At 39.4% G+C, this 26,914-nt stretch overlaps 2 protein-coding genes across 2 annotated transcripts in view; one reads left to right on the top strand and one right to left on the bottom strand.

Annotated features, from left to right (window-relative positions):
• Positions 1 to 5,006, top strand: part of HGD (homogentisate 1,2-dioxygenase) — a gene marked incomplete at its 5' end in the record, with an annotated part of 37,676 nt that extends 32,670 nt beyond the window's left edge. The window contains 2 exons of the mRNA XM_063075437.1: positions 2,076 to 2,257; positions 4,857 to 5,006. Coding sequence (XP_062931507.1) covers positions 2,076 to 2,257; positions 4,857 to 5,006 — 332 coding nt within the window. The remainder of the gene's footprint in view (positions 1 to 2,075; positions 2,258 to 4,856) is intronic.
• An 11,588-nt stretch (positions 5,007 to 16,594) lies between these two features.
• On the bottom strand, positions 16,595 to 21,237 carry NDUFB4 (NADH:ubiquinone oxidoreductase subunit B4). The gene is made up of 3 exons (XM_063102112.1): positions 21,003 to 21,237; positions 17,962 to 18,108; positions 16,595 to 16,713 (listed from the first exon to the last, which is right to left on the bottom strand). Exons 1-3 carry the CDS (start codon positions 21,180 to 21,182, stop codon positions 16,651 to 16,653), a joined length of 390 nt encoding a protein of 129 aa, XP_062958182.1. The 5' UTR covers positions 21,183 to 21,237; the 3' UTR covers positions 16,595 to 16,650.
• Between the last annotated feature and the right edge of the window lie 5,677 nt (positions 21,238 to 26,914).

Genomic DNA, 26,914 nt, shown 5'->3' on the forward strand with positions numbered 1-26,914 from the left:
GGAAAAGGAGAGAATTATTTCTGTAGAAATATTGCCTCTAGTCATCTTAATGCACATTAGTCAACTAGATTCGGCTTTACTCTAAAGGCAAAGTGTCCCCTCCCACTGTCCTTTGCAATATAGAAAATGATGTAGAAATGTCATCACCAAACTCACTGCTACCTACATTTATATTCGGATTGAAGCTGAATCCTGTCTTGCTCTCTTCTTAAAATTAAACCATGAAGGTGACCCTGAGGACACATACTAGAGCTAGAAGCATGACAGCAAATTCAAATCTGAGTGGAGCTGTTTTAAAAATACGAACACTTCATGCTTACATTTGTTCTTTTCCTCTATTTCCACTTCATGGGGAAACTAATAGAGCTTTGATGGGGTCTCACCTCTTCTGCAGGGGTGTCACTCTCTGGCTCTCTTTGTAGGGCCTGCAGCAGCTTTTTGTTTTCTGGGCAGGGTGAGTGTGGCTGCTTAGTTGATTACAGAAGTATTTGGAGAATTGGTTATACTTCACATTCAAGGCCGAGGGTCAGGGGAGAGCACGGCATTTAGCATATCAAATGTTTGGCTTTGCAAGGGTTGCCACTGCTATATCTCTCTACTCTGTCCATGATGTGCACTCTCAGAACTCTCCCAGGACAGACTATGAGCAGCTTTAAACAGGCTGTTTCTTCTTCTCTGTATCACAGTGCTTAGCACAGTGTCCAGTTGTATATGTTGATGGGTGGATGGATAGATGGGTGGAGTGGGCAATGGACAGATAAATGGATAGATAGGCAGATGAATGAATGGAGATGGAAAGGCACTTAAATTCACTCAGATGTTATATTTCTTTAATTCTTGCCCTAAATGTGTTGCTATTTTAGTAAAGACCTTTATTTCAATAGAAACATAAGACTGGAAGAGTGGAAGCATGATGATTTTTGTCAAATTGTGTATGACTCCAGAAAGCACAACCAGGACCAATGAATTTAACTTATATGAAAGCGAATTTCCATTTAATATAGGGAAGAGCTTTCTAATATCCAGAGCTCTTTAATTATATGATAGCTTACTTTGTAGAATAGAGAGCTTCTACTCATAGAAGGCATGCAGGCAGAGCCCAGGAGCTGATCTGTCAAAAATGATATAGAAAATTCTTCTGTATTGAGAAGTAGTTAATTAAGATTTAGGATTCTATGAATAGGGTGTCAATGTAAATAGAAAGAAAAAAATTCATCTAAGAGGTATTTTGAAGAATGGAACAATAAGATGATAGATTTTTTTTCTTTTTTAAATTGAAACATAATTGATTGTACATATCTGTGAGTTACAGCAAGACGATAGAATTAGACACGGAAGATATGTTATAATAAATAGCACCTGTGGTTTGTGTTTTACATATGCTGAAATTCTTTCACACAGATTATCATTTGATAATGGACTTCAAGTGCAGGGTTCTTTCCATTACATCCCCTTCTATCAACATATCCCCTGCCCCACTTCAGCTTTCTAGATTGGGGACTAGAAATACGGTGATGCCACGTACTAGAGTGGAGCTATGTGGGGAGGCGTTCCAATCTGGGAGAGGAGATAACTTTGATATGGAGCTTGTAAACTTAGATGATAGAATATATCCACTCTTTATTATGATTTGCATTTTAATTATTATTATCTTGTCTGGGCCCTGATTTTCTTTAGATGTAGCCTGATTTCTTTCAGATAGTGGAATTGAAAACCTCTGATAATCCACATAGCCATGTAGTAGAGCTTTGCCTACCAAGAAGTTTACACTGATGAATGTTTTCTGGTTATTCTTCCATATTCTTTATTAATCCTATGAAATTTATCAGATTCTCCTATCTTCTTGGCATTCTGTAGAAATAATGTTTAAGGGGTTGTAATGTTTTACTGGTCTTGCCTTGGATAATAATGTAATACTGCTTAGAGCTGGCAAGCTAGCTCACTTGGGAGAATGTGGTGCTGATAACTCCAAGGCCAAGAGTTCAGATCTCCATACCAACCAGCTGCCAGTAATAATAATAATAATAATAATAATAATAATAGTAATAATAATAATACTGCTTCAACCTTCCCAGGGAACTGCATGAGTGAATTCATGGGACTCATCAGAGGCCACTATGAGGCAAAGGAAGGTGGGTTCCTGCCAGGGGGATGCAGCCTGCACAGTGTGATGACCCCTCATGGGCCTGATGCTAACTGCTTTGAGAAGGCCAGCAAGGCCAAGCTGGCACCTGAAAGGATTGCTGATGGCACCATGGTAAGCAAGATAAATGCAAGGCTCTGGTAGCCTCTTGTTGAAAGGAGTGGTTATTTCTTATTTCTCCAATGTCACAAAGGAGGAGTCAGGAGAGGAGAGTTATATGTCTATATGTGTATGTTTACATATGAGTATACACACATCCCTGTATATGTACTAGACTCCTGATGTAGTGGTGTAGAAAGAGCTTTGGACTTAGAGTCAGACCCAGGGTCAAATCCTAGTTCTTAGTTCCTGTGTGATCTTGAACAAGTCACTTAATTTCTCTGTGCTTCAGATATACATCTGAAGATCTACAGATGGGCATGGTATCCATCCCAGCAGATGGCTGTGAGGTAGCCTTACCGACTGTCCAACATTGTTCAAATGTAAGGGAATGTTATTAATACCATGTGCAGGGTCTTCCTATATCCATACACAGCCTTGTGTATATGCCCTGTGTGAGAGTCTTCTGCTTTTCAAAGTAATCGTCTAGTCTTCCCACAATACAGGGGAGGCACAATGTCACCTTCAGCTTGTTTCTCAAGCCAAGGAGAGTCAGGAAGTCTTTGCCTTACTATGGTCAAGGGCTTGTGAGCAGCAGTTCTCAGCTGTTTTCTCATTTTTCTTTGCTCTGCTTTGGCATGGGATGAAACTGATGGGATTTAAAACCTATTTTGTATTCCTCCTGTGTCAGGCTATAAACATTGAGGCTGAACACAATTGCAGTTGGCTGCAGTACTTGATTATATTTTATTTTTGCATTCTTGGAGGTAGAGTTTATGGACCACAAGGAGTAATTTTATGCCAAATCATATGCAAATTTGCTTTACGTTTTTAAGCAAATGCCTTCAATGTTACCTGGTTTGAAATCTATAGCACAGACCTACCTGACTCCATGCCCAGCTTGCAAACTACCTAAGCAGTGAGCATTATCTGTCCATCTGTCCAATGCATCCTGCTTTCAGTCCCAACCCCCAGGGCCAGAGATGGTGGAGCTGCTCTGGAGGGGAGGGACACAGAGTCCCATTTGCTTGGCCTTGGCTCTATTTCCCTTTGCAAAGGCCTCTGTGGAATTTCTGCAGAACCCCTACATCTCTTTGAGACACAGTTTGACAATCTCAGTTAAGCTATTCCTCTGAAGGCTCCTACAGGTGCACAGGCTACCCCAGAGTTAGTACTTAATACCCTTTGGTGCCCCAAATTGGCATTGGATCATCAATGTTACTAGTGAGCAGTGTTCTGTAACAGTGAGGCATAGGACAGGGCTGTTTTCATGAGGAGCAAGACTTTGGGTAATGTCAAGGGCCTGTACTACTGCGAAAGAGCTCTCCTGTGTAGGGAGCCTAGGAGGATGGGAGACCCTGGATTTCTGAGGAGCCCAGAATACCTAGTAAGGGAGGGTCCAACATTTTACCTAGACTTAGTTTTGGGTCTCCCTTACCATTTCCCATTATATAATTTAGACTCAGGCATCTATATGCCTTATCCTTAGTCTACTTTGGAATGATTCACTTGATACGATACTGTCCTCATAGCTCTGCTGGGATGGGGGTTTTGGTGCTCCACCTAGACAGCGAGGCTCCTAAGAAGCAGTCAACAAGGAGACAACAATAATAATGGCCTTGATAATGACCTTTATATCTGAATAGTGCTTTATAACTTGCACAGCTTTTCCATATGATCTCATCTGGTCCTCACATCAAGACGGTCATAGGAAGTCAGGCAGGGATACTCATCTCCATTGTTTTAGGCAAAAAGAAGTTAATGCATATTAGACCCCAAACATTAATGTGGGTGTTCTGGGTTGTGGCACAACAGAATTCTATTATTTTCCTTCTACTTGTCTATATTTTTTAAATCTCCAAATGTGAACATATAAAAATTGTTTGATCTGGGTTTTATGGTTTTGTTTTTTGAAAGTTACAGTGGGTAGGAAAATCAGCAATTGATGAAACTGGAAGAATGTCTAAGACGTTCAGAGTATTTTTATATTCTTTATGTAGTAGACAAAAATCTTCCTGAACACAGTGGGACAGCCACCATTCAGACCCTTCTGGAATACAGCTTTTAAAAGTGCAACCGACATTTCTTCCATGTCCTACCATACCTCCCCACTCCCCTTTTCCTCCTTTTCCTTTTCCCAGCCCATCTCTTGGTCAGGGTCCTAAAAAGGCAGTCTCAAATCTCAACTCTGCCATGACTTGTCACCTTAGACAAGTCATTTCCCAGCTCTGAGCCTCAGTTTCCTCCTCTGCAAGATAGGGAGTGTGCCCTCTCTGACAAGGACAATGCCACTCAAAAGATGAATATTCCCAGGATCCTCCTACCCTGCCCTTGGATCTCGCAAATTTAGCTCCATAATGCTGCAAGAACAATGTGAGGTTTAAGTGCCCAATTGCATTTTACAGAATGACACTTGGGTCTTGCACAAAGTGTCACCAGCTCATAAGTGGTAGGAGCAGAGTCAGAACCCAGGGCTTGAGCCTGCTTTCCTCACCATGCTAGCACACATGGTTTATTATTCAAAGATTTTGCCTACCCATTTCTTCTCTTGACATAATCAAATGTGCTTTATTATCTACCTCTTTTTTCTCTTCCCCGTCCTTATTTCCTACAGACATTTATGTTTGAATCTTCTCTAAGTCTGGCTGTCACCAAGTGGGGACTCAAGGCCTCCTGTTGTTTGGATGAGAACTACCACAAGTGCTGGGAGCCTCTCAAGAGCCACTTCAGCCCCAACTCTAGGAACCCCGTGGGCCCTAATTGAGACTGGAGCATTGCTATCGTAATTGAGAATGAATTTGTGCAGTTTTCTTGAGAATCTCATGCCCTCTGGAAGTATTGGGGGAGGGGGTTGGTTGAAATGAGAACTCACTTCATAATCAGGTAACTCAGAACATTTGTAGAAACACATTGGAAAGTTCTATGGCTTTCAGCTTAATTACTCAATAAATACTTGCTGGTGTTCTGTGGAAGTGGCAATTGTATATTATCAGGTCTTGATGAGACCTGTAGCAGCCAGGACTAGTGGGCCAGGTAAGCCTGTGAGATTAGAACAAAGTCAGGGGTCCTTCCTATGTGCTTGACCTGAGGGCATTAATTCTAGGAACACAAGTCCAGGTATCTTCCAGAGACCACAGACCAGGCCACAAGGTAGGAGAGGCCAAGCATTAGGGCCATGATCTGAGGCTGAAGCCACAGCCACACTTTTAGGAGTCAATCCTCACATGGGGATGTTCAGGGGATCAACAAAGCTCCAAACATCTAGCTGTCAGCCTAATATAGATGGGCAGCCAGGCTAACAGACTGTCCAATCTTGGTAGTTACATAGCTGCTAATATGATGATATGAACAAGAATGCCGCCACCAGGAAATAAGAATCATTCATTCACTTAAGGTGACCAACTGTTCCAGTTTGCCCAGAACTGCCCTGATTTTTGCACTGAAAACCCCACATCTCAGAAAACCGTTCAGTCCTGGTCAAACCAGGACAGTTGGTCACCGTATTATTCACTCATTTGTCAATCCGTTCAGTAACCATGGAGTATGTGTACACTAGAGTACTTAACTAGCAGCTGCAGAGTGAGATGCTGGGGATGGATGTTGAAAAGGAAGAAGCAGACTCTCCCCTTAGGGAGCTCACAGTCTGGGGAGATCAGAGCCAAAGAAGATCAAGGCCTGAGCAAAAGGCCACAACTGAAATGAGGCAGTACTGTATGGAGATGTACCTAACAACTCCCTTCTTCGGGTCAGCATTCCTCCAGAGTACTGAGCTGCCCATGACTCTGGGTGTGAGTTGATTAGGTTCTCCTGCTGTAAGAAGACAGGCAGGTGAGAACAGAAATATGGTGGGAAGTGGTGTTTGTCACTACTTCAGTTCTGTCGTTTTAGCGCATTTCTCCTATTTGTTGCCAGAGTAACAAGTTTGATATGCTGCTACCAGGGTTTCATTCAACAATATGCAGTGAGAGTCTGCTGTGTATTAGGACCTAAGGACTAGGATTGCCAGGTAAAATACAAGATGCCCAGTCAAATTTGAATTTCAGAAAAATCATGAATAATTTTTATTATAAATATGTCTTATGCAATACTAGGACATACTTATACTAAATAGTCATGCATGGTTTATCTAAAATTCAAACTTAACTGGAAATATTATATTTTTATTTGCTAAGTGTGGCAACCCTACTAGCGATATAGAGGCCAAGGAGATGGATATGGTCCTTGCCTTTACAGAGGTTACGTTCTAGAGAGGGAGACAGACAAGATAAACACAATGACTTCAAACTGTGAAACATGCTGAGAAGAAAATAAACAGGGATTGAGATGAAAGAACAGATGGGATGGGCTGGAAGAGATCTTTCTTTAGAGAGGAAGGTCTTTGATGAAGAAGTGACATTTAGCCAGACCTAAAGGATAAGAATGAGCAAATCATGGGAAGAGTGGGGCGGGGTGGGATGGGAGGAGCAGCATCCCCAGAAAAAGACTGTGGGTTAGAGCAACTGGAAGAGGAGTGTGCATGTGGTTTTCATGAGCATTTACTGCCTTTAGTTTAGATTCTAAAAATAAAACTAAAACCTGAAAGTCAGGTATGTTTTATGATACCATTTCTCTTAGTAAAAGGATATGTGTCAACGAAGGGGGCATTCAACTGTAAGTATCTGAAAATCTAACAGTAGCTTGACAACCAAGCTCATTACCTCATAAAAGAAGAAGTCTGAGGTTGGCAGTTCGGGAGGGGAAAATAACACAGTGTTGTCCCACATCCAAGTTCTTTCTGATTTTCTGCTCCCCTCTTTTTGACATATTGTCTTATCTTCATTTCCAGGCCTCACATTCAAGTTGTAGGTCAAAGGAAGTGGGTGGAAGCAAACGGGTAAACGGACATTTCTCCTGGGGAAATGGCATCCTTTTATTCAGGAAAGGGGTCCCTCCCCACAGACTTCTCCTTAGGTCTCATGGACAGAACTGGGTCACAGGTTCACCTTTCCACCAATCCCTGGCAATCCCTGATTCATTCCCTGAGGCTGGGATCACGTCCACCCACCCTGAGATGAAGGACTCTCCATCAGCTTCTTGAACAAGTGAGGGTTCTACTGGAAGGAAAGAAAGGGGGAGGGGGGACTGGTGGACAACAGCTAGTGCCCACCGTGGATACTTTCCTGTGGCACTTCGGAAGAAGAATATAGGAGGCATTGGGCTTGAATCTAAGACCATCATTCTCACAGCCCCAACAAGAGGCAAATCACCAATACTTAGTTTTCAAAGAAAATACCTCAAACATCTGCTTGACTTCTTCCCAAATCTTCTTCTATTAAAGTGGCTTTTTTTGTATGAGGTAAGAAAGTTAGCTGGCAATTGTCTTTAGCACCTGACAGTCTCACTTCTAATCATGAGTAGGTGACATGGGCAATCCGAGCAGTGGTTCCTAATCAAAACTTCTAATCCTAATTCTCAAATTAGTAGGGCTTTATTGAGAGTTGGATAAGTCACTTCTGTCCAAACCTTTCCTATGGAATTAGTCTGTGAGACCAGTAGATCTTTAAGGATCTTTTCAGCTCTAACATTCCATAAGTCTGTGAATGTACTCGAAAACTTAAAAGTGTAAGTGGAAGTCGTTGCTCACTAAGGTGCCATCTTTTAAATCCTCCAGGCTGGAGCAGGTGTCCTGTCTCAGTACCAAACTCCTCACTGCATCAGTCCTTATCTCTTTCAAAGAAAGGTGAAGGGTATGCCCTCTGGAGGCAGGCTTGCCCAGAGTTAAGTCCTACCTCAGTCTTATTCGCTCTGTGGACTTGGGCAAATTATTTAACCCTCTAAATCTCATCTTCATAATGGGGACATTAGAACCTACCTAAAGGGTTGTTTTGAGGTACTTGGGAGGTAAATATATCAAAGGTAAAGTCCTTAGTTTAGCCTAGAACACATGTTGGAGCTTAATAAGTGTCTGCTGCTGTATTGATCCATTTCTGTTGCTTACGGCAGAATACCTGAAACTGGATAATGTATAAAGGAATTAAATTGATTTCTTTCAGTTTTGGAGGCTGGGAAGTCCAAAGCCCAGGGAACACATCCGGAAAGGGCTTTCTTCTTTGTGTGGAGTACTGTAGAGACACAGGGTATCATATGGCAAGGATGGTAAGAGCAAGAGAGCTAACCTTCTCACTTATAAAGCCATCAGAACCACATCCATAACAACCCATTTAATCATCAGCCCATTACTTATGAATGGATCAATTCATTCACAAGGGTATGGTCCTCAAGATCCAATCACATTTAAAGGCCCCACCTTCTGCCACCATATTGGGGGTTAAGTTCCAACATGAGCTTGGCAGGGGGACATTCAAACTACAGCAGCTGCTATAATTGTCTTTCTCCTTTATGAGTTCCTCTAAGGAGCTATATGTACCTTCTTCATATTAGTATCCTCAGTGCTCAGCACATGACATGAGCTCAGTTAGTGTTTTATCAATGCTGAAGAGGCCTGCAGGCCAATGTTCTACAAGAATTTAATAGAGCACAGGCTTCTCCTCCCCATCATCTCCAGAAAATCAACCATCCCTAGTATCTGCAGACCAATAGTAGCTCATCCTTTTTGCGTCCTGCATCGCCATCTCCTCCCAAGCACTTGTAACAGATGGCATCAGGGTCATTGACCAGTCCCATCTCCATCCACCATCCACCCAACCCACATAAATTAATAATAATACTCTTTGTTGTTTTCTCCGTCTCATATAAAATATGAATAAAACCCTCTTTTGAAAATTTTGTTTTTAATTGATATGAAACATATCATGTAGGTTAAAAAAAAAAAAAGCTCAACTTTGCAGAATTTCAAGAGAATTCCCCTACTCTTCCCTTTCTCCTCCTACCCTTAACAATTTCATACCAGATTGCAGCCCCTGAGTCCCTCCTATACTGATTTCTGGAGCAGTCTCAGACAGTTTTCTCCTTCTCCCAGCCTCAAGATTCCTCCAGAGCCTAATTATTAAATAAGAGATGAATGATTTATCCTACTACTGGGTATATATCCAAAGGAAAGGAAATTAGTCTATCAAAGACATATTTGTACTCCCATGTTTATTGCAGTACTATTCACAATAGCCAAGATATGGAATCAACCCATGTCCATCAACAAATGAGTGGATAAAGAAAATGTGGTATATATACACAATGAAATATTATTCAGCCATAAAAAAAAAAGAATAAAATCCTGTCATTTGTGGCAACATGAATGAGCTTGTCTTACTTCACTTATGTTAAGTGAAATAAGGCAAGAACGGAAAGAGAAACTGCATGTTCTCATGCGTATTTGGAAGCTAAGAAAGCTGATCACAGAGAAGTAGAATGGTGGTTACCAGAGCCTGGAAAGGGGAGGGAGCGGGGGGATAGGGAGAGGTTGGTCAACGGATACAAAATTACACCTAGGCAGGAGGAATAATATCCAGTGCTCTATAGCACTATAGGGTGACTATAATTAACAACAATTTATTGTATAGTTTCAATTAGCTAGAAGAGAGGATTTTGAATGTTTCCAACACAAAGAAATGAAAAATGTTTGAGGTAATGAGAAAAAAATCAGTGGTTGCCAGGATTTCAGGGGATGAGGAAGGAGGGTGGGAAGGGTAAATAGGTGAAGGACAGGATTTTAGGGCAGCAAAACTATTCTGTATGATGCTGTAACGCTGAATATATGACATTATACATTAGGCAAAACCCACAAAACTATGCAATACAAAGAGGGAACCCTAATACAAAATTAACAATAATATATCAGTATTGATTCGTTATTGTAACAAATGCACCACATCAGTGTAACATGTCAGTAATAGGAAAAAGTGTATATGGGGTCGGGGAAGGGCATGGGAACTATCTATACTTTCTACTCAATTTCTCTATAAAACTAAAATTTCTATAAAAATAAAGAAAAAATTTTTTAAAATAGATGAATGCAACTGATGATAGAAGTAAGTAATTGACCCAGAACTGATAAGGTGATACTCCTTGCGATTATGGGAATAACTGAACTTGAACTCTACTGCCAGGTTTACTCCAGAAATCTCAGATGTTCCATCAGCCATCCATCTCCAGGGAAACTCAGAGGTCAGATGTCAGACACTGAGCTTCCTTTATTCTTTTGAATCCTGAAGCTTGGCCATGAGATCAATGCACACTGCTCTTTTCTGGTAATTCTGAATGAAGGCCTTCCAAGTAGATGACACAGGTCAGTGTCTCTCCAGGCCACAGAATGAAGAGTCTCTATCTTAGCCAGAAAATGACAGTAAACAAGACAGAGGGAAAACTATTGAAAATATTACAGTCATAATTATAAGCATAAATGGGTCCTCTAAAAGAGAATTAGAAACACAAATTCCATTTGTTTACGCAAAGGTAGAAAGGGCAATGGAAGCTTTGAAAATCCAGAGTCTTTCAGTGTATTTATAGGATTATATTTTTAATTATTTAAAATTGATGTACATATTCTCTAATCATGCAAATTTTATTCAGACAGCTTCTTGAACAAATCTCTAATTTCTTCAAATACTCTGTTAATTATCCTGAAGATTATAGAGATAGGTGGTAATAAGTACTATGTGCCCCCTTCCACCCCCGCCAAAGTTATGAGAAGACTGTGTCAGGTGCCACTAGGAATGAGAAAACACAAAAAAGAAAATAAATCAGGGACTGGAGCCAATGGGATTTTAATCAGAGTATAAATGTGATCTTTTTCTTCAGGCAGAATCCAAAATACAGAGTAAAAAGACATAGTACATAAACCAGCCCATTAGGAAAGCAATACCGTTCCAGAAAAAGGGAAGGGATGTCATATAAGGATAAGGAATTATTAAGAAGACTGGCTCCTCATGCATGTGCATAACAGAGAGCTAATAGAAATAATATACTTAGACTTTCATAAAGCTTTCAACAAGTTCACATCCAAATGAGTCATCCTGGGATTGATTGGTAGGGGCAGCTTTGTTCTGCATTGAGGGCTGTCTCAAAAATTGAAAATCGTGTCAGATTGAAAATCAACAGTCTGATTACTGGTCCTCCTGTAGCCTCTCTTGCCCTGTGATAATCTTCCACCCAGGAACCAGAGTGACCTTCCAGGAATGCAAATCTAATCTGGCTAGTCCTGCTTAATACCTTCAATGGCTCTCCCTGTCACCAGGCTAAAGTCTTAACTCCTTATGTGATAAAAGCCTTATGATCTGGCTCCTGGGTACCTTTTTTATTAAACACTTGTCTTTTTTTGGATGCTCAGCAGTACCAGTGTGGGCTCCTGTGCCCAGTGCCCAGGGCTAGTGGTATCAGTCAGACATATGGCAGCATTTGGTTCTCAGGTGAGGTGGCAATTGGTGTCGTCACCAGGTTACTTCTCAGTATGATTTAGGACATTGTTCCTGACTGATAAAACATCTTTTTAAGTTGATTAAACTCTCATGAACACACTGCTTAATAATTCTCAATGTGAACAAATGTTTAAAAAATTCTTACTGTGCAAAAATTTCTTAGGGTACTGCTTTCTTTCAACATTTAGGCACCAAGGATATACTGGAATTTTTTTTTTCTGAATACTGGTGTGATCAGGATTAAAGTTTTCCATTTATCTTGTTTAAGCCTTAAAATCATTAAGAAAAAGATATGTTATGTCAGAAAAACATAGACAGTGGATTTGAACAAGCAAATGACAAAATAAACATAAATGAACAAAAATGTGTTTAAAATATTAAACCTCAATAACAAATGAAATTAATTTTAAATATTTTGGTCAATCAGGTTTGAAAGTAATAATAATAGTAAACACTCACTAAGACTGTATGCCACTGTTTTAAATACTTTCTAATAATTCATTAAACAATACCGTAAGTGTTATTAGTATATCTATCATAAAGATAAGGAAATTGAGGCACAGAGGATTTAAATACTTTCCCGGTCACTTCATCAGTAAGTGGTGAAGCACGAATTAAAAAGGCAAGAAGTTTGGCTTCAGAGCCTGTGCTCAACCATTAGGCTCTGAGGCATCACTGAAAGTGACAGCACCCTGTGTTGGAAAAGGTACAGGGAACAGGCACCTCATTCATTACCTGGGAATATAAAATTATAAGATCTTTTATATTTATACCAAACACAAAACATTTGCATACTTATTTATGCAGAAATTCCACTCCCAGAAATTTATCCTATGAGAAAAGTTAGGGATATGCACAAAAATTCACCTACAAAGGTATCCATTACCTTGATCATAACAGCAAAAAACTGGAAAATGAAATGTCCGACTATGAGATTGATTCAGTAAATTATGATAAATACACATAATAGAATACTGGTAGCCATTAAAAATGTTGCAGAAAAGTCATTATATGGCAAGATGTTCATGACAAATCACTGGGCCAAAAATTTATAAATTGTTATGCACAGTGGATCTCAATTTGTTGAAAAATATATATATATAATATATATATATAAGCACAGAGAAGAAAAAAATGCACTTTAGAAGGATATACACCAAAATATTATCCTTGTGTGATGGAAATGGGAGTGATTTTTAGTTTATTCTTTTACTTAACTAATTTCGAATTTTCTTATAATAGACTTGCATAATAAGAAAAAGTACACCAAAGTTATTGAAAAAAGAAGACAGAAGGTCAGAGTGAGGATTAATGTCAGAAGCACTGAGTCATATAGTCAGGTGGACACAGCGGTTCTAGGGCACAAGTTCCTTCTGCTTTTGTCCTCTTGTAAAATGAGAATAAAGTAATATAATACTTCGAGATCTGGAGAACAATTTAAGAATAATGGCTTTTAAGAGGATGGAGGAGGCAGGGGCAGACAGTTATTATAATGATACGGGCAAGGGCAAATTAGAAAACAGGTATCATGTGGAAACTGGGAATGGGTATCACGTGATTTGGCCAAGTCCCAGTGGCATGGGACGGTAGCTGTAGATCTAAAATGGTTTGCAGAAATTCATGGATCTTTACCCCAGCCTTCTGCCATTACACAGCTACTCCACATGTCTACAGCCCTGGCCCCTTTGAATCACTGTTCACCTTCTATTATTTCTGCCTCAAATCTTCTGTTCGATCATAGACTAGGCTCCTCATTACTTCAGTGCCCTCATCTGAGACACCAGAAAGTGGGAGATAATCTCTATAAAGGTTTAGGATCCTACTGTATCAGTGATGTTTGTAGGGTCCAGTGGTCTTCAGCATGCCAGGACAGCCCCTCCAAAGGGCAAGTTGTTTCACTTCACACTCTCTACTACTAAGAAATGCACATTACTTTGTGGGCCTCTCCGGATTCTGGAGGCAACACGAACCCTTCCTGGGAACACTGCTCTGACCCATTTATTGCGTGATTCGTAAAACTGCCAGTTTTGAATGGAGCCCAGAGGGAGCTCCACAGCATGTCCAGGCTGCAGTGTAAGCAGCTCACCTGTTGGGTCATATGACACAATAGATCAAATTCTCCAGATATTCATGGTAGATAAGGATGCATTTGGAGTCTCTTGCAGGACCCTGGCAATAGGATAGTTGCAGTGCAGACCCCTAAAGTTCTGGAGCAAGGCCATGCCATCTTCAGCAGAAAAAAATTTGCCATTTCAATAGCAGCTGGGCATCTACTGTGAGATCAATTGACCATTCAACCAGAGCTGCCCATCATGATCTGGATAATGTCACAAGCATTGAGTCACGTGGTCAGGTGGACAGCAGCTGTAGGGCACAAATACAGATAAGCCTATTAAAGGCTTAGCTAAAGTAACCGCTTGGGAACAACACCCTGCAGAGTCGAGGCACAGAGTTAACCGTGTGGTATACGCAATGAAACAATGGTCATAGATACAGTGCTTTTCCTCCATAGCCAGAATTCATGATTATGAAAACCAAGAGGAACGAACTATAGAAATGATCCCTGAAAGTAAATAAATAAACACACAAACAAATCAAGGGGGGCGGGGGAAGAAGACAGAATAACCACAAAAATACCTTGAACTATTTAAGGCAAGTGAACAGATATGATTGAGGGTGGAGGGGAGGAACGGGTAAAGGGGCATAAAAATCAAGTACAATGTATACTGAGAAGTAAAATTTTAAAAATAAGAAAAAATAAAAAATAAATAAAAGAGAAAGCATGAATAAAAACATAAAAAAAATAAAAAATGAAAACCAAGAGAAGGAAGTAGGATTGGCCCCTTTTGCCATTCCAGTCACTCACTGTGGAATGTGTGCTTTCCCTCCCTACAAATTTAGGTTCTGCTAGATAAGTCCTGATTCCCACAGGGGGGTATGGGGAGAACACTTTCACCAGGGAAACACAATAATCTGAAGCTTTGACTATCTCCTGGTCATTTGGGGCTTCTTGTACCTGGGACACAGTAGATTAAAAAAAAAAAAAAGTTTCCATGTTGGCAGCAGTAAGAGACCCTGATTATAGGGAGCTAAGCTGCTGCTACACAATGGGGACAGGAAGCTCAGGGGATTCACTGGAGTATCTCAATGCTTCCAGTCCTATGTAACTGTAAATAGGCAATTGCTACAACAGAGCCTGATGATGCTAGAGTAATTAAGGTCTTTGGAAATGAAGGTCTTGGTGACTCCATCAGGCAAGCAATCTAGACTTACTGAAGTGATGGCCAAGGAAGGGAAATCTAGAAAGCATGGTTGGGGGAAATGATCCATTATGGCCTCCAGGCCGGTTGCAACAGTGTGGACTATATACAGCTTGTGCCACTAACCATCCTATACTGAGTGTTCTGTAGAGATTGTACATAGCCATCACCTTGAAGGACGCATTACAGGTTGAACATAATGTATACACATATCCAAGCAGAACATGGGGTGAAGAAATTGTATACCTCTTGTGCCTGCTTCACATCCTCTTGGTCCACCTTTCTACTCTGATTATTGCTGCTGCTATCAGTTGCCTAAAGGTGTGACCTGAAAATACTTTACCTCAGCTAGACAGCACATCACTTGCTTTCTGCCCTAAACTTTCTTCCTCCTCCACGTGTGATGCCCATTTAAGAACCCAGTCAGCCATTCTGAGGCATGCCCATACGTGGAAGTACAAGAGAATTGCATGGGATAACTCTTGACCATGGGAGAGAAAATAAATATTTGCATTTTCCATGTCTGGAGGGAAAATTCTGTGGACACTCCACTAGGGCTCCTCAGAAGGTCTCTAACAGGAGCGGAAACAGGTCAATAGCACACACTTGGGCTTTTCCTGCTTCCATGTTTCACTCTTCCTAGTCTCCCACCGCTGTTCTTTCACAACACTTCCTAACGTAAACCTACATACAAGCCTTTCTCTCAGGCTCTTTTTGGGGCAACCCAGGCTAATACAAGGATGAAATGAGAGGATAGTCATGAATATGCTTTGAAAGCTAAAACCAACGTACATAAATCAGCCCTACAATGCATGCTGTTTATCTACAGCACTTAATTTTACTCTGTCTTTGTGATGAAATTGTCACCCTACTGTTTCAAGACTGAACTACAAGGCATGGCGTAGCTGTTATTTTCTTGAGTTATTTCATTTTCATCTCCATGACCTTATGAGGTAGTAGGTATTACTGTCTTCTTGCTGTAGATGAGGAAATGGGGGCCCCGTATTCCAACTGCTAAACTCGAATGAGGATTCTAGTCTAGATCTGATCTGACCTCCAAAGCCCACGCTCTTAAGCATTATACTTCTGTTCCTCAGCAAGACCTCCACTCTCCATCTTCTCACTTGACAGCAGCCCCCAATCCACCCATACTCAACACACCCTGAGGCCCCTTCATGTCCCCATTTTGTCCTGTCAGCCTTGTGAACTTCAGAGCCTAGATCAAATGCCATTGCCCTAAATTCCTCAGGCAGAACTGCTTCCTCATCAGCTTGCTTACATCATTTTCCCAAATCTCTATTGTATTTTTTACACTGTTGTTACTGTTACGTTGTATTTACTACTGGGGCTGGGGCCAGACAAGGGCTTAGGTATTCAATAGTACCAGATATGTAATAAGCACTCAAATAATACTCGTTAATTGTTGAAAAATAGTTGTCAAAGTATGTACTCCTTAAGCACAGGCACTAAGTCAGCTTATTGACCATTGTATTCTTAGCACATAGCACAATGCCTGGCTCATAGTTAACACTCATTTGTTGAATGATTGAATGAATGAATACAAATCTGTTTCTTCATTAAACTGTGAGCTCTTAGAAAGTAGGGACTCTACACTGACTAGCAAATGTTTGCTGTCACTCTGGCAACAGTGATTCCCTGCCTGGGCCACTTTTGCTTCTCTGTTGTTAGAGTATTAATAAGTTTCAACCTTGAATCAAGGTAAAATTAAGAAACAGAAACTATTTAATGACTAACAGAAGATTTATTTAAGCAAGAATACACAGTCATCATTGCCAACTTAATGTAAGAGGTTAAATGTTCGATCCAATTTTCCTTCCTGGATAAGTTTTTCTTTCTTATCCTGTACAGAAAGAAAAAAAAAAATACATTAAAAACAATGCATTCCAGCACAAGCCATGGTACAACTCTGGAAAACAGAATAAAACACCCTAAACTTAATTGCAATCCGATCTTCTAAAGCCCAGTGAGTGAGGAAGTAATAATCTGAAGAAGTAAAGGACAATAAGAAAACATTCCTATTCAAAAACATCTTACCCACATTTTAATAATTAGAAATATATTAGCCCACTAAAAAGCAAACATTGAAAGCAAAATGCAAACACCTTTTGCGAAAGTGTGGCCTACCTTTCTGTTAAGCAGATAATTTATTAGATATCTAAATACATGATCTCTAACAGGAGCGAATCGACCAGTTTACGACAAAGTTATGTGGGTGGGCTCTGTTAAGATGACAACACAAGGCCTGGGGGCTGCAGCTGCTGTCCAGTACCAGCAATGGAATGGTCTGGTGCCAAAGATAAACTTGGCTTTCTCTGCAATCGTAAGCCCTCGCCTCTGACAGCAGTGACACCCAGCACAGGCCACTTTTGCTTCTCTGTTGTCAGGGTACTAATACATTTTAACATTAATTCACAAAATGTGACCAACATAACTAGAATTCATGCAAACAGGGAACACATTAAATGATTTATATATTCTGATAATACTTGACCCAATAAACACCATCTCTTTTTACAACAAAGAAACTAAGAAAACTAAATTAAAAATGTGCAAAAATAATATCTAGAAGTTAATAAGAAAGGAAAAGTTTAATTTCTGCATATCTTCTGATGAGAAAAAGAAATTAACTTTTTAAATAGTTATTTCGGTATTCCTTAGCTTAATAATCACAGTATAATTTCCTTATACCATCTAAAAAACGCTAGGGAAACAATTTCATGAACTAAGTTCAAATCTTATAAATTTAAATTGACCATTTTATGACTATAAATTCTAGAGCAGCCATTAAATTAAATTTGAAAGACCTAGAGGCGACCATGATTTTTAACAAAGTGTATTTCTATACAAGTTGAAATAAAGCAATAATACCAATTGAAATCTCTGTTTTTTTTATTTTGTTTTTTTCCAACTTTCCTTTCTTTTTTTAAAATTTTATCATTACACAATGTAATAAAGATTAGAGAAGAAGGGAAGTAAAAGTACAGGGCCACGGTGAGGGGGCCTGGGTGGCTATCACTGCAAAAAGAGCTTCAGCCAGCATCTAGGGAACCTACCACGCAAGTATTAAATACACGGTCCTGATACTTACCCTGTTAGTTTTTAAAACAAAATACCAGAATAAGAGGGGCCCAATTCCCCACAAAGCTCCTAAGAGTGAGGTCTTAGGACTGGGTCTAAAATTGGGATAGATATTTGCTGATCTTGCATAGGTCCAACGAATCAAGGCAGGATCTTCCTAAAATTAATGAAAACAGAAAGTTACAGAACTTAAGAGGGGCCATAGTGAGAAACAAATTTTTCAGGACTTTGTGGGTTCAGGGAAGATCTTTCATTTCTAGTACATCAAAAATAACTCTCTGATGATCCTGTAGATTTTCATATCACCCTTCAGTTCTATTAATTTAAGATTTAAGACTCCTGGGCCAGCCCCGTGGCTCACTCGGGAGAGTGCAGTGCTGATAGCACCGAGGCTGCGGGTTCAGATCCTGTATAGGGATGGCCAGTGACCTCACTGGCTGAGCGTGGTGCAGGCAACACCGAGCCAGGGGTTACGATCCCATTACTGGTCAAAAGAAAAAAAGATTTAAGACTCCTAATGTTTTAAACTTGTTAGATAAGCCACTTTTTCTCCTTTTCAAGTAATTGTCCATTTTACTCACGCTTATCTATTCTTCTTTGGGCTGTTTTTAGCTTGTCTTTCTTTGAAATATGACCATCAGAACCACACAGTATTCCCAATGAGGACGAACAGATTTCATATGTTCTATCAGGCTTTGTACTTTGTTTCCAAGACCCTTTCTAATGCTATTCCCACATTGGTCTTTCCAGCCTACTAATACGATGCAGGAAGATAAAGGCAGAAGTAGGCTATCTCTGAACGGTAAGTTTTTAAAGCTAACTTGACTGATTTTTTTTTTTTTTTTTTTTTAGTGGCTGGCCACTACAGGGATCAGAACCCTTGACCTTGGTGTTATAATTCTGCACTCTAACCAACTGAACTAACCAGCCCTTGGCTGATATTTTAAAAGCAAAATTAGTACATTTCACACTATTAAAAGTTTTGGAGAAAGGTTAAAGTTGTTGTTAAAGAAAAGTAATTAGACTGTCTCCCCAGCTTTATTTTCTTATCACTTATCACTAACTAACATGTTAAATTTTTACTTGCCTCTCCTGCTGGAAAGAAAGCTCTACAAGGACAGGTATTTTCACCTGTTTTGTTCTCCATTGTACCTCAGAATCTAAAACAGGTCCATAACAGATCCTGAGCGATTATTTACTCACTGAATCAATCATTCTTAAAGAATAGGCAAGAGAATTTACATGTATTGATTAATAAATGATTGTGTCATGCATCATTTAATTAACAGAACCACCAAAGAGGCAGGTATTATTTTAAGTCTATTATACATATGAGAAAATTGAAACTGCCTGGCTCATAGAGTTAGAAAATAAAAGATCTGGGGTTTAAACCTCAGGTTTGTCTGACTGAGGTCTCACTCTTTTTTAGTACATCATACTATCTAGCACATCAAACCCAATCATGTGAGTATGCATATAATAAATGTCTCTTCACTTTCTTCCCAAGTAGACAAGGCTATGGCCAGAGACAGTATAGACAACTAGTTAAAAGGAGATGCTCTGAGTTACACAGACCAGAGTTCAAATTCTGCTCTATCACCTGCAAAGCAGGTACTATTGTATGAGCTACTTGTCCTTCCCATGTTGCCCTTTCATATGTAAAATGGAGATGGTAATAGAGCTTGATTCTCTAAATAACTGTGATATTCGAATAAAATAATGCTCAGAAAGGGTTTAGCATAATACCTGGCACATTGTAACTTTCCTTCAATCCTCACAACTTCCAAAAATTACTATAGAACACCAATGCAATTGCTGGGAAATGTCTTTTTTTAACATCATATTTGACATATTTAGATAGTTCTTGTACAGAAAACTATCTAAAAGCACAATTATTAAATAATAATCATCAGTTTACTGGGCATACATTATGTGCTGGGAATGTGTCGCACTAGGGCTAATGTCGGAATCCTGCCGACGTCGCCAATTGTCGAGCTTTTACCTTCCCCTAATCCTGCCAACTGGGCCAGTTGTCGAGCTAGGGTTGGGTATGGAGCTCACAGACCCCTCACGCTTGTTCACAAACTGGGTCACCAACCCTGCACACGCCAGGCTGGGTCACCAGACCCCTCACACGCAAGTCTTTGTTTTAGGTAACCGGCAAACAAGTCCTTGGAAGCCATAGGATGGAAAGCATGGCTGCGCAGAGCACCTTCCATGTGCACTAACTCCACCCACACACAACTTGCTTACTGAACCACCCCCAAGCGGCCAGAAGCGAGAGGGCCTGATTAAATTGTTCTATTTTCCCAACAGAATGCTACATACACTGACTATCTCATTTAACCTCAGAACAATTCTACGAAGAATGCACATCATTTCCAAATAAACATCAGAAACCTATGATTAAGAGGGGTTAGGTAAACTGCCCACTGTCATATAGTTTGCCGTATGTAGTGTCTTGGGGTCTGACTCCAAAGCCCAAAGCTTCAATAAGCTGCAGGGTCTTTAAAAGACACAGGTTGAAGAATCACTATACTCCCATCAGGAAAGAGCAGTATCCCTACGAGCTGTGAACTGAAAAATAGAAAGCAGCTTTTTAGATTATACATATAGTAAATATTTTCTGAACAGTTACAAACGAGGCACTTGCTAGGCCAGTCACGTGCCTTACCTCATTTAATCCTAACAACCTCATAAATAGGAAGTACTATATTATACCCATTTATTCAAATACGAAAACTTAGGCTACGCCGAGTTGAATAACTTTCCCAATTCAACCCAGACGATAAACGATCAAGCCTGGACTTAAACCCAGCCAGGTTTGGGTCCAGAGCCCGTCCTCTTGACCACCACGCTCTCTGGCCAAGGTCAAAGGCCTAAGTGAGTTGGCTTGCTCTCTGGATCTGGAAGAGGCACCGCATCTTAATTATTAACCGGGAACGGTGGCCGCCCCGTGCGTGGTCTCCGTTGGCCAGCCTGGGCTACCCAGCCCGAGCGCACCGCCCAGACTCCTGCCCCCGATTCCCTCCCGGCCAGCCCCCCACTTACGATGAGCCCTCGGCGGTTGGGGTCGTTGTACTTTAGCAGATACTCCCGTTTAAGTCGGGATCTTATGGCCAACCGCTCGGCTTGAGCCTGCCGGGCTTCCGGAGATATGTCGTATTCGGCTGGGTCGAGGGTACTGGGCCGACTGGCCAGGGACGACGGAACGTATTTAGAGAACGACATCTTGGCGACCCGGCACAGAATCGCGCATGCGCAGCTCTGAGGCCCTCCCTTTTCTGACCTTCGACCACAGGAAGTGCGCCTGCGCGTTAACGAGAGGCGGGAGCTCAGCTTCTTTCCCCAAGTTTTCTCCACACGCCCTCCCGCTACTGGTGACGTGCGCGTGCGCGATGTGCTTTTCTCCTTCCCCTCCCCCGCTCCCTGTCTACTGTCTGTCCCTCTGCTGCGTCTTCCTAGCATCCTTATCTCTACCGACCTAGCCATATCAAGAGCTTATTGTGTGAAGGTGAGCTGTGTGGGACTGGCGGAGACTGGGAAACGGGCTCTCTGGGGAGTCAGAAGTCCAGGTTTTCAGTGTGGGTCCTTTCCAAGCTGTGCGACCTTGGACACGTCACTTAATGTCTCTGAAATTTCCTTGTCCTTATCCCGGAGATAATGACCCCTATTCTGTCCACCTAGTAAAGCTGTTGTAAGGATTAAATACACTAATGAATAGATGCCAAAGTGCCTTGCAAAGCATAATTCTTTACCCAAGAGAAAGAAAATAAGCTTTTCTTTATGTCCACACAACATAAGTCTAAGCTTATTTTGCATAGGCATAAAATAATGTTTAATAGGAGAATGGTATTATAAGAAAAGTGTTGCCTTACTGACTGTAGTAGGTCCAAAATAAAGTGAGGTATGGGGAGGGCTTGTGAGGAAACAATATCTTAGTTAAAATACTAAAACCTCCTACCTAAAATCCTTAGCGCTCTTCAGGTGCTAAGAATGAAAAACATCCTTACAGACATGAAAATACACTTAAGGGCATTGTATCTTACTGTAATTTGGAGAGAAAGAGAAGGTAACTCAAAATGAAACCTTCTCCATCCCTACTGTCCTTCCCTCTCCCCGACTACCACCAAGGGAAAAAAAACCAACTTCAGGTTACACAGCAGGGTCTTTGGATACCAATAAGATACTCCTCGGAGTAAAAATGTAAACAATATTTTCGTAACTCAGGCAAAGAAAGCCAGATCAAAAGAGCTTCAGCTTGGCAGAATCGTCTGGAGACATGTAGGTATGTTGGGAAATGGTTGCTAGGCACACAAGGGACCTAGAAAGTGTTGGCACTTGAAATGATGAAGAGCAGCACTGCTGTCAAATTTATTCAATATTTTAACAGTGTTTTAAAATATTTATTAAGCACCCACCGCGGGAAACATACTGCACACTAGTCAGTCTTAGTCAATCTTCTAGGCTCAGTGGTAGAAATGCAGAAGAAATGCAGAACGTGGTGTTTGTTTTCCAGGAGCTGACAATCAGTCAGTCAGAAAGAATAGAAAGAATATGATAATGTTTTCAAAGTAGTGTAATGTCCAAATGAGTATAGAGCAAATGGACTCCTGAGAATGTAGTTTGAGGGAATGTAGAAAAAATAAATTTGAGACAAAAAAACTCACACTTGATTTTAAAGGATTTAAAAAAAAAAAAGGAAGTTCTGGTTTGTTCAAAGGTGTTTTGAAATATTAAGAAAATAAAAACATTATGAAAACAGGAGCAGGTTGTAAAATTCTAAAGACTACATAAAGTTTCAAAAACATTTTGTTTATGGCTTAGACACTGATCTAAAAAAAAGCTCTTGTAAAAAGAGTAAAAGGATAAAAAAGGAGTACAATGACTACAAGCCAGCTGACAAGGTTAAAAAAGATTTATTAAGGTTATGAGAGAGAAAGAGAGACTTCATCAAAGCAAAATTTTTGGATGAGTTAAAATGGTTATTCCCACACTTGCCTATTATCGTAATGTCGCTTATATGATTGTTAAATATATGGAGTTTTTTAAAGTCCTAGTTTCTGTTCTGTTCTTGGAGATTCAGAATTGGTCTGGCAGAGGAACCCAGGCGTCTGTATTTTTTCCGGTTTCCTGGGGGGATTCTTAAAGTACTGCGTGCTTCAGAAACAGATGAATACAAAAGGTCTTCCTTTTCCCAAAATGATTGGTACCAGGAAAGGCCCTCTTAGAATGAATCTATTTAAGTTGGAAACTTAGATTCCCTAGTGAAAGAGAAAGACTTGATTGAGACTTTATTTTGAAAAAATTCAACAAAAAATTATGAAAATGAATTTATATTATATTTAACACATTTTAAGTTACAATTGCAATTATGTGCTAGTTCTGATAAATTGAGTGTTAATTTAGGAGGACATAATTTTTTATATGGCTCACTAACCTTCACTTTGCATTTGAGTTTTGCAGCAGGGTCATATTTGCAAAAGTATTGAAGGGCATTACCCAGTTTTGCAAAAGTCCTCTCTTAATCCTTTGAAATCAAACCATTTCCTTTTGAAGCACTGATGATTTTCTCTTTTTTCCTTTGTTACCTGGTCCACCTCTGTGAGATTCTCCTTTACTGATGGCTTGGCATGTGGATCCAGCAGTTTACCAGTAACACTTTTATTGATTTCATGAAATTCCTCATCTTTTGCCAAGATTTGAATTTTACTTTGCAATAGATTTTTTTTTTTTTTTTGTATTTGAGGGCTGGATATTTCCAAATGAATGACTAAGACTTTGATAGAGGTGAGTGTAGGCACTAGAGTTAACAAATTGGACAATTTAGGTAGGGAGCAATTTCACAAGTTGTTATTTCATTAACGAACATTTCATTTTTGAAGAATTTTATGTCTCTAAGAAATCTTTTGTATAATTTATGTCTCTAAGAAAATTTTGTATACTTTTTTTCTTAAAGAAGTACTCCCCTCCTCCCAAATTATATACACTTCAAGTCCCATCAAACCTGGATCTTTCTGTTTATCAGTCTTGTTAAGGCTACAAGGAAGAGACACAGAGTACTATGTGAATTAATTTAATTGACAAGGAGATTTAGGAACATGGTGTAGCAGGGAATATCATCTCTGCAGTTGTGTAGCCACTCTGGAACCTTGTCTTCCAAAATTGAAATGAACAGCAGTCCTAAGGGAGAATAAGAACAGTATCTCAGAGTTTTCAGGGTCCCAACTTAGCTCCAGTAACCCACTTTCTCTTTGTTTACCTAGCGTTTACTCTTCCTCCAAAACAGGTAATTAGTGGGTCAGTTTGACACTATTTAATCTAGGTTGTCCCAAATCACCACATGGGAGGTTAACTTTCATTGTATCCAACTCTTCTGTAGCTCTGTTGACTTGAGCACTGTCCCAATCAGTCATGAGTAAGATTATACAACTGTTTTCACCCCATAAGCACCTAAGTCACAGAAGCTTAACGTATTTAGAAAAGACCCACATAGAACTACTTTTTTCAGAGTGGTATTGTATCCAGAAGGTGATTTGAGACTACACGGCTTGTCCATGACAAATATACTTTGCTTTCTGTATGTTTCTACTACAGCTTTGTAATAAGTCTTGTTATTTCATGGAGCAAATCCCTCCATTTTATTATAGTTCAAAATTGTCTTAGCTACTTTTGTTCCTCTTTTCTTTTGATGAACTAAATCATCAAATTCCATGAGAAAAAAATCCATTGTAGTTTTGAGTGGAATTGCACAAAATGTATAGTTTGATTTGGGGAAAATAGACATCCTTATAATAATACTGCATCTTCCTATCTGTGATCACTAGTCAGATCTGCTTTAATGTTCTTTGATGATGATTTATAACTTTCTTCATAAAGAATTCTCACCTCTTTATTAGATTAATTCCTGCTACATTATAGATTTTACTGCTGTTTCTTTTTCCTACCACATTTTCAAATTTTTATTGCTGGTATATATTATTGATTTTTGTATACCAATCTTTGAACCAGTATCATTGTTGAAGTTTTTATTAGTCCTATTAGTTTTTCTGTAAATTCTTTTGGGTAATTCTATGCAATCAGTCGTATCTTGGGCAAATAGCAGTCTTGCCTTTTTTCCCCCCCAAATCCCATACTTATTTTTTTCTCTCTCCTATGGCATTAGCTAGGACCTCCAGTACAATGTTATTTAATAGTAGGAATAGAGGGTCTCCTATCTTGTTCTTAACTTTAATAGGAAATCTTCGTTATTTCACCATAGGGTTTGATGGAAGCCTTTTATGACGTTAAGAAAATTCCCTTAAATTTCTTGCGAAAGTTTTTAAAACCTGAATGAGTAATTGATCAAATGCTATTTCTATGTATTTTGATCTATTATCATACAGTTTTTCTCCATTAGTCTTTTAAAGAGGCAGAGAACCTTGGTAGGTTGTTCTGATATGGAGTCATTTTGCATTCTGGAATTAACCCTACTTCATGGCCATGATTTTTTTTTAAATATACTGATGAATTAAACTTGTTCACATTTTACTTAGAATTTTATCACATATGTTCATAAGTAAATTGGGTCTATAATTTTCTTTTTCTTATTTTGTTCTTGTCTAGTATTGGTATCATATTTAATGAATGACTTGAATAAGTTTTCTTCTTTTATAGTTGGGGAAGTACATTTACATAAAATGAATTTAATAGATTTCCTTTTTTATTTTTATTTTTATTTTTTTGGTAACTCTCCAAAACAGTTTGTATAAGACAGGGATTATCTATTCCTTGAAGGCTTGGTAAATTATCTTGTATAACTGTCTGGGTCTTCCATCTTTTTTTCAGGGATGACTTTTGGCAATGAGTTAGTTTCTGTAAGCATTGTTGGTTTGTTCTGTTTTCTATTTCTTCTCTAATCAATTTTAATAATTTATATTTTCTCAAATATCTTTTTCGCTTATTGAAGCAATAACTTATTGCTATAAAGTTTCTAGTCTCATTCTACAATTTTTTTTCAATCTTCGCTGTCTTTATAATTATGTTCCCCTTTTAACTTCTATTATTGTTTATTTATTGCTTCTTTTTTACTCCATCTGTCCTCCTAGAGAATTGTCTACTTTGTCTCTTCATGGAACTCATTTTTAAAAAGACTTTTTTTGGAGTAATTTTACGTTTGCAGCAAAATTAAGAGGAAAGTACAGAGATTTTCCATATGACCTCTGCCCACACACATGCATAGCCTCCGTCGTTATGAACATCCTCTACCAGAGTGGTACATTTGTTACAATTGATGAACCAACGTTGACAAAGCATTATCACTGAAAGTCCACAGTTTACATTAGGGTTCACTCTTCTGTTGCACATTCTATGTATTTGGACAAATGTATAATGACATGTACATGCGATACCATCATTATAGTATTAAACAGAGTATTTTCACTGCCTTTTTTTTTTACATGAAATTATGTTTAATTTTTACTAATATCAAAGAAATACCAATTCGAATATTAAAAATACTACTGACAATTATTAAATTTCATAAGCAGAAATTTGTAAAATTATAATATTAACAGAGTGTATTAGTCAGGGTTCTCCAGAGAGACAGAACCAATAGGATATGCTATATATATACAAGAGGGGATTTAGTAGGGAAATTAGCTCATGTGATGTGAAGAGAAGTCCTACAATAGGCCATCTGCAAACTGGATGCTGGTAACGTGGCTCAATCCATGTCTGGAGGCCTCAAAACCAGGGAAGCCAATGGTGACCTTGGTGTAAGTCCTGGAACCCAAAAGCCAAAGTCCTGAGCTCTGATGTCCGTGGTCAGGAGAGCAGAGTGTATCTCAGCTCCAGCAGATCGACAGCAATTTGCCTTTTTTTTTTTTTTTCCATTTTTTCTTCTCTCTGGGGCCCCAGAAGATTGGATGGTTTTCACTGCCTTAAACATTCTCTATGCTCTGCCTATTCAATCCTTCTCTTCC

Source organism: Cynocephalus volans, chromosome 1, assembly GCF_027409185.1.
Source record: "Cynocephalus volans isolate mCynVol1 chromosome 1, mCynVol1.pri, whole genome shotgun sequence".
NCBI classification, from domain to species: Eukaryota; Metazoa; Chordata; class Mammalia; order Dermoptera; family Cynocephalidae; genus Cynocephalus; species Cynocephalus volans.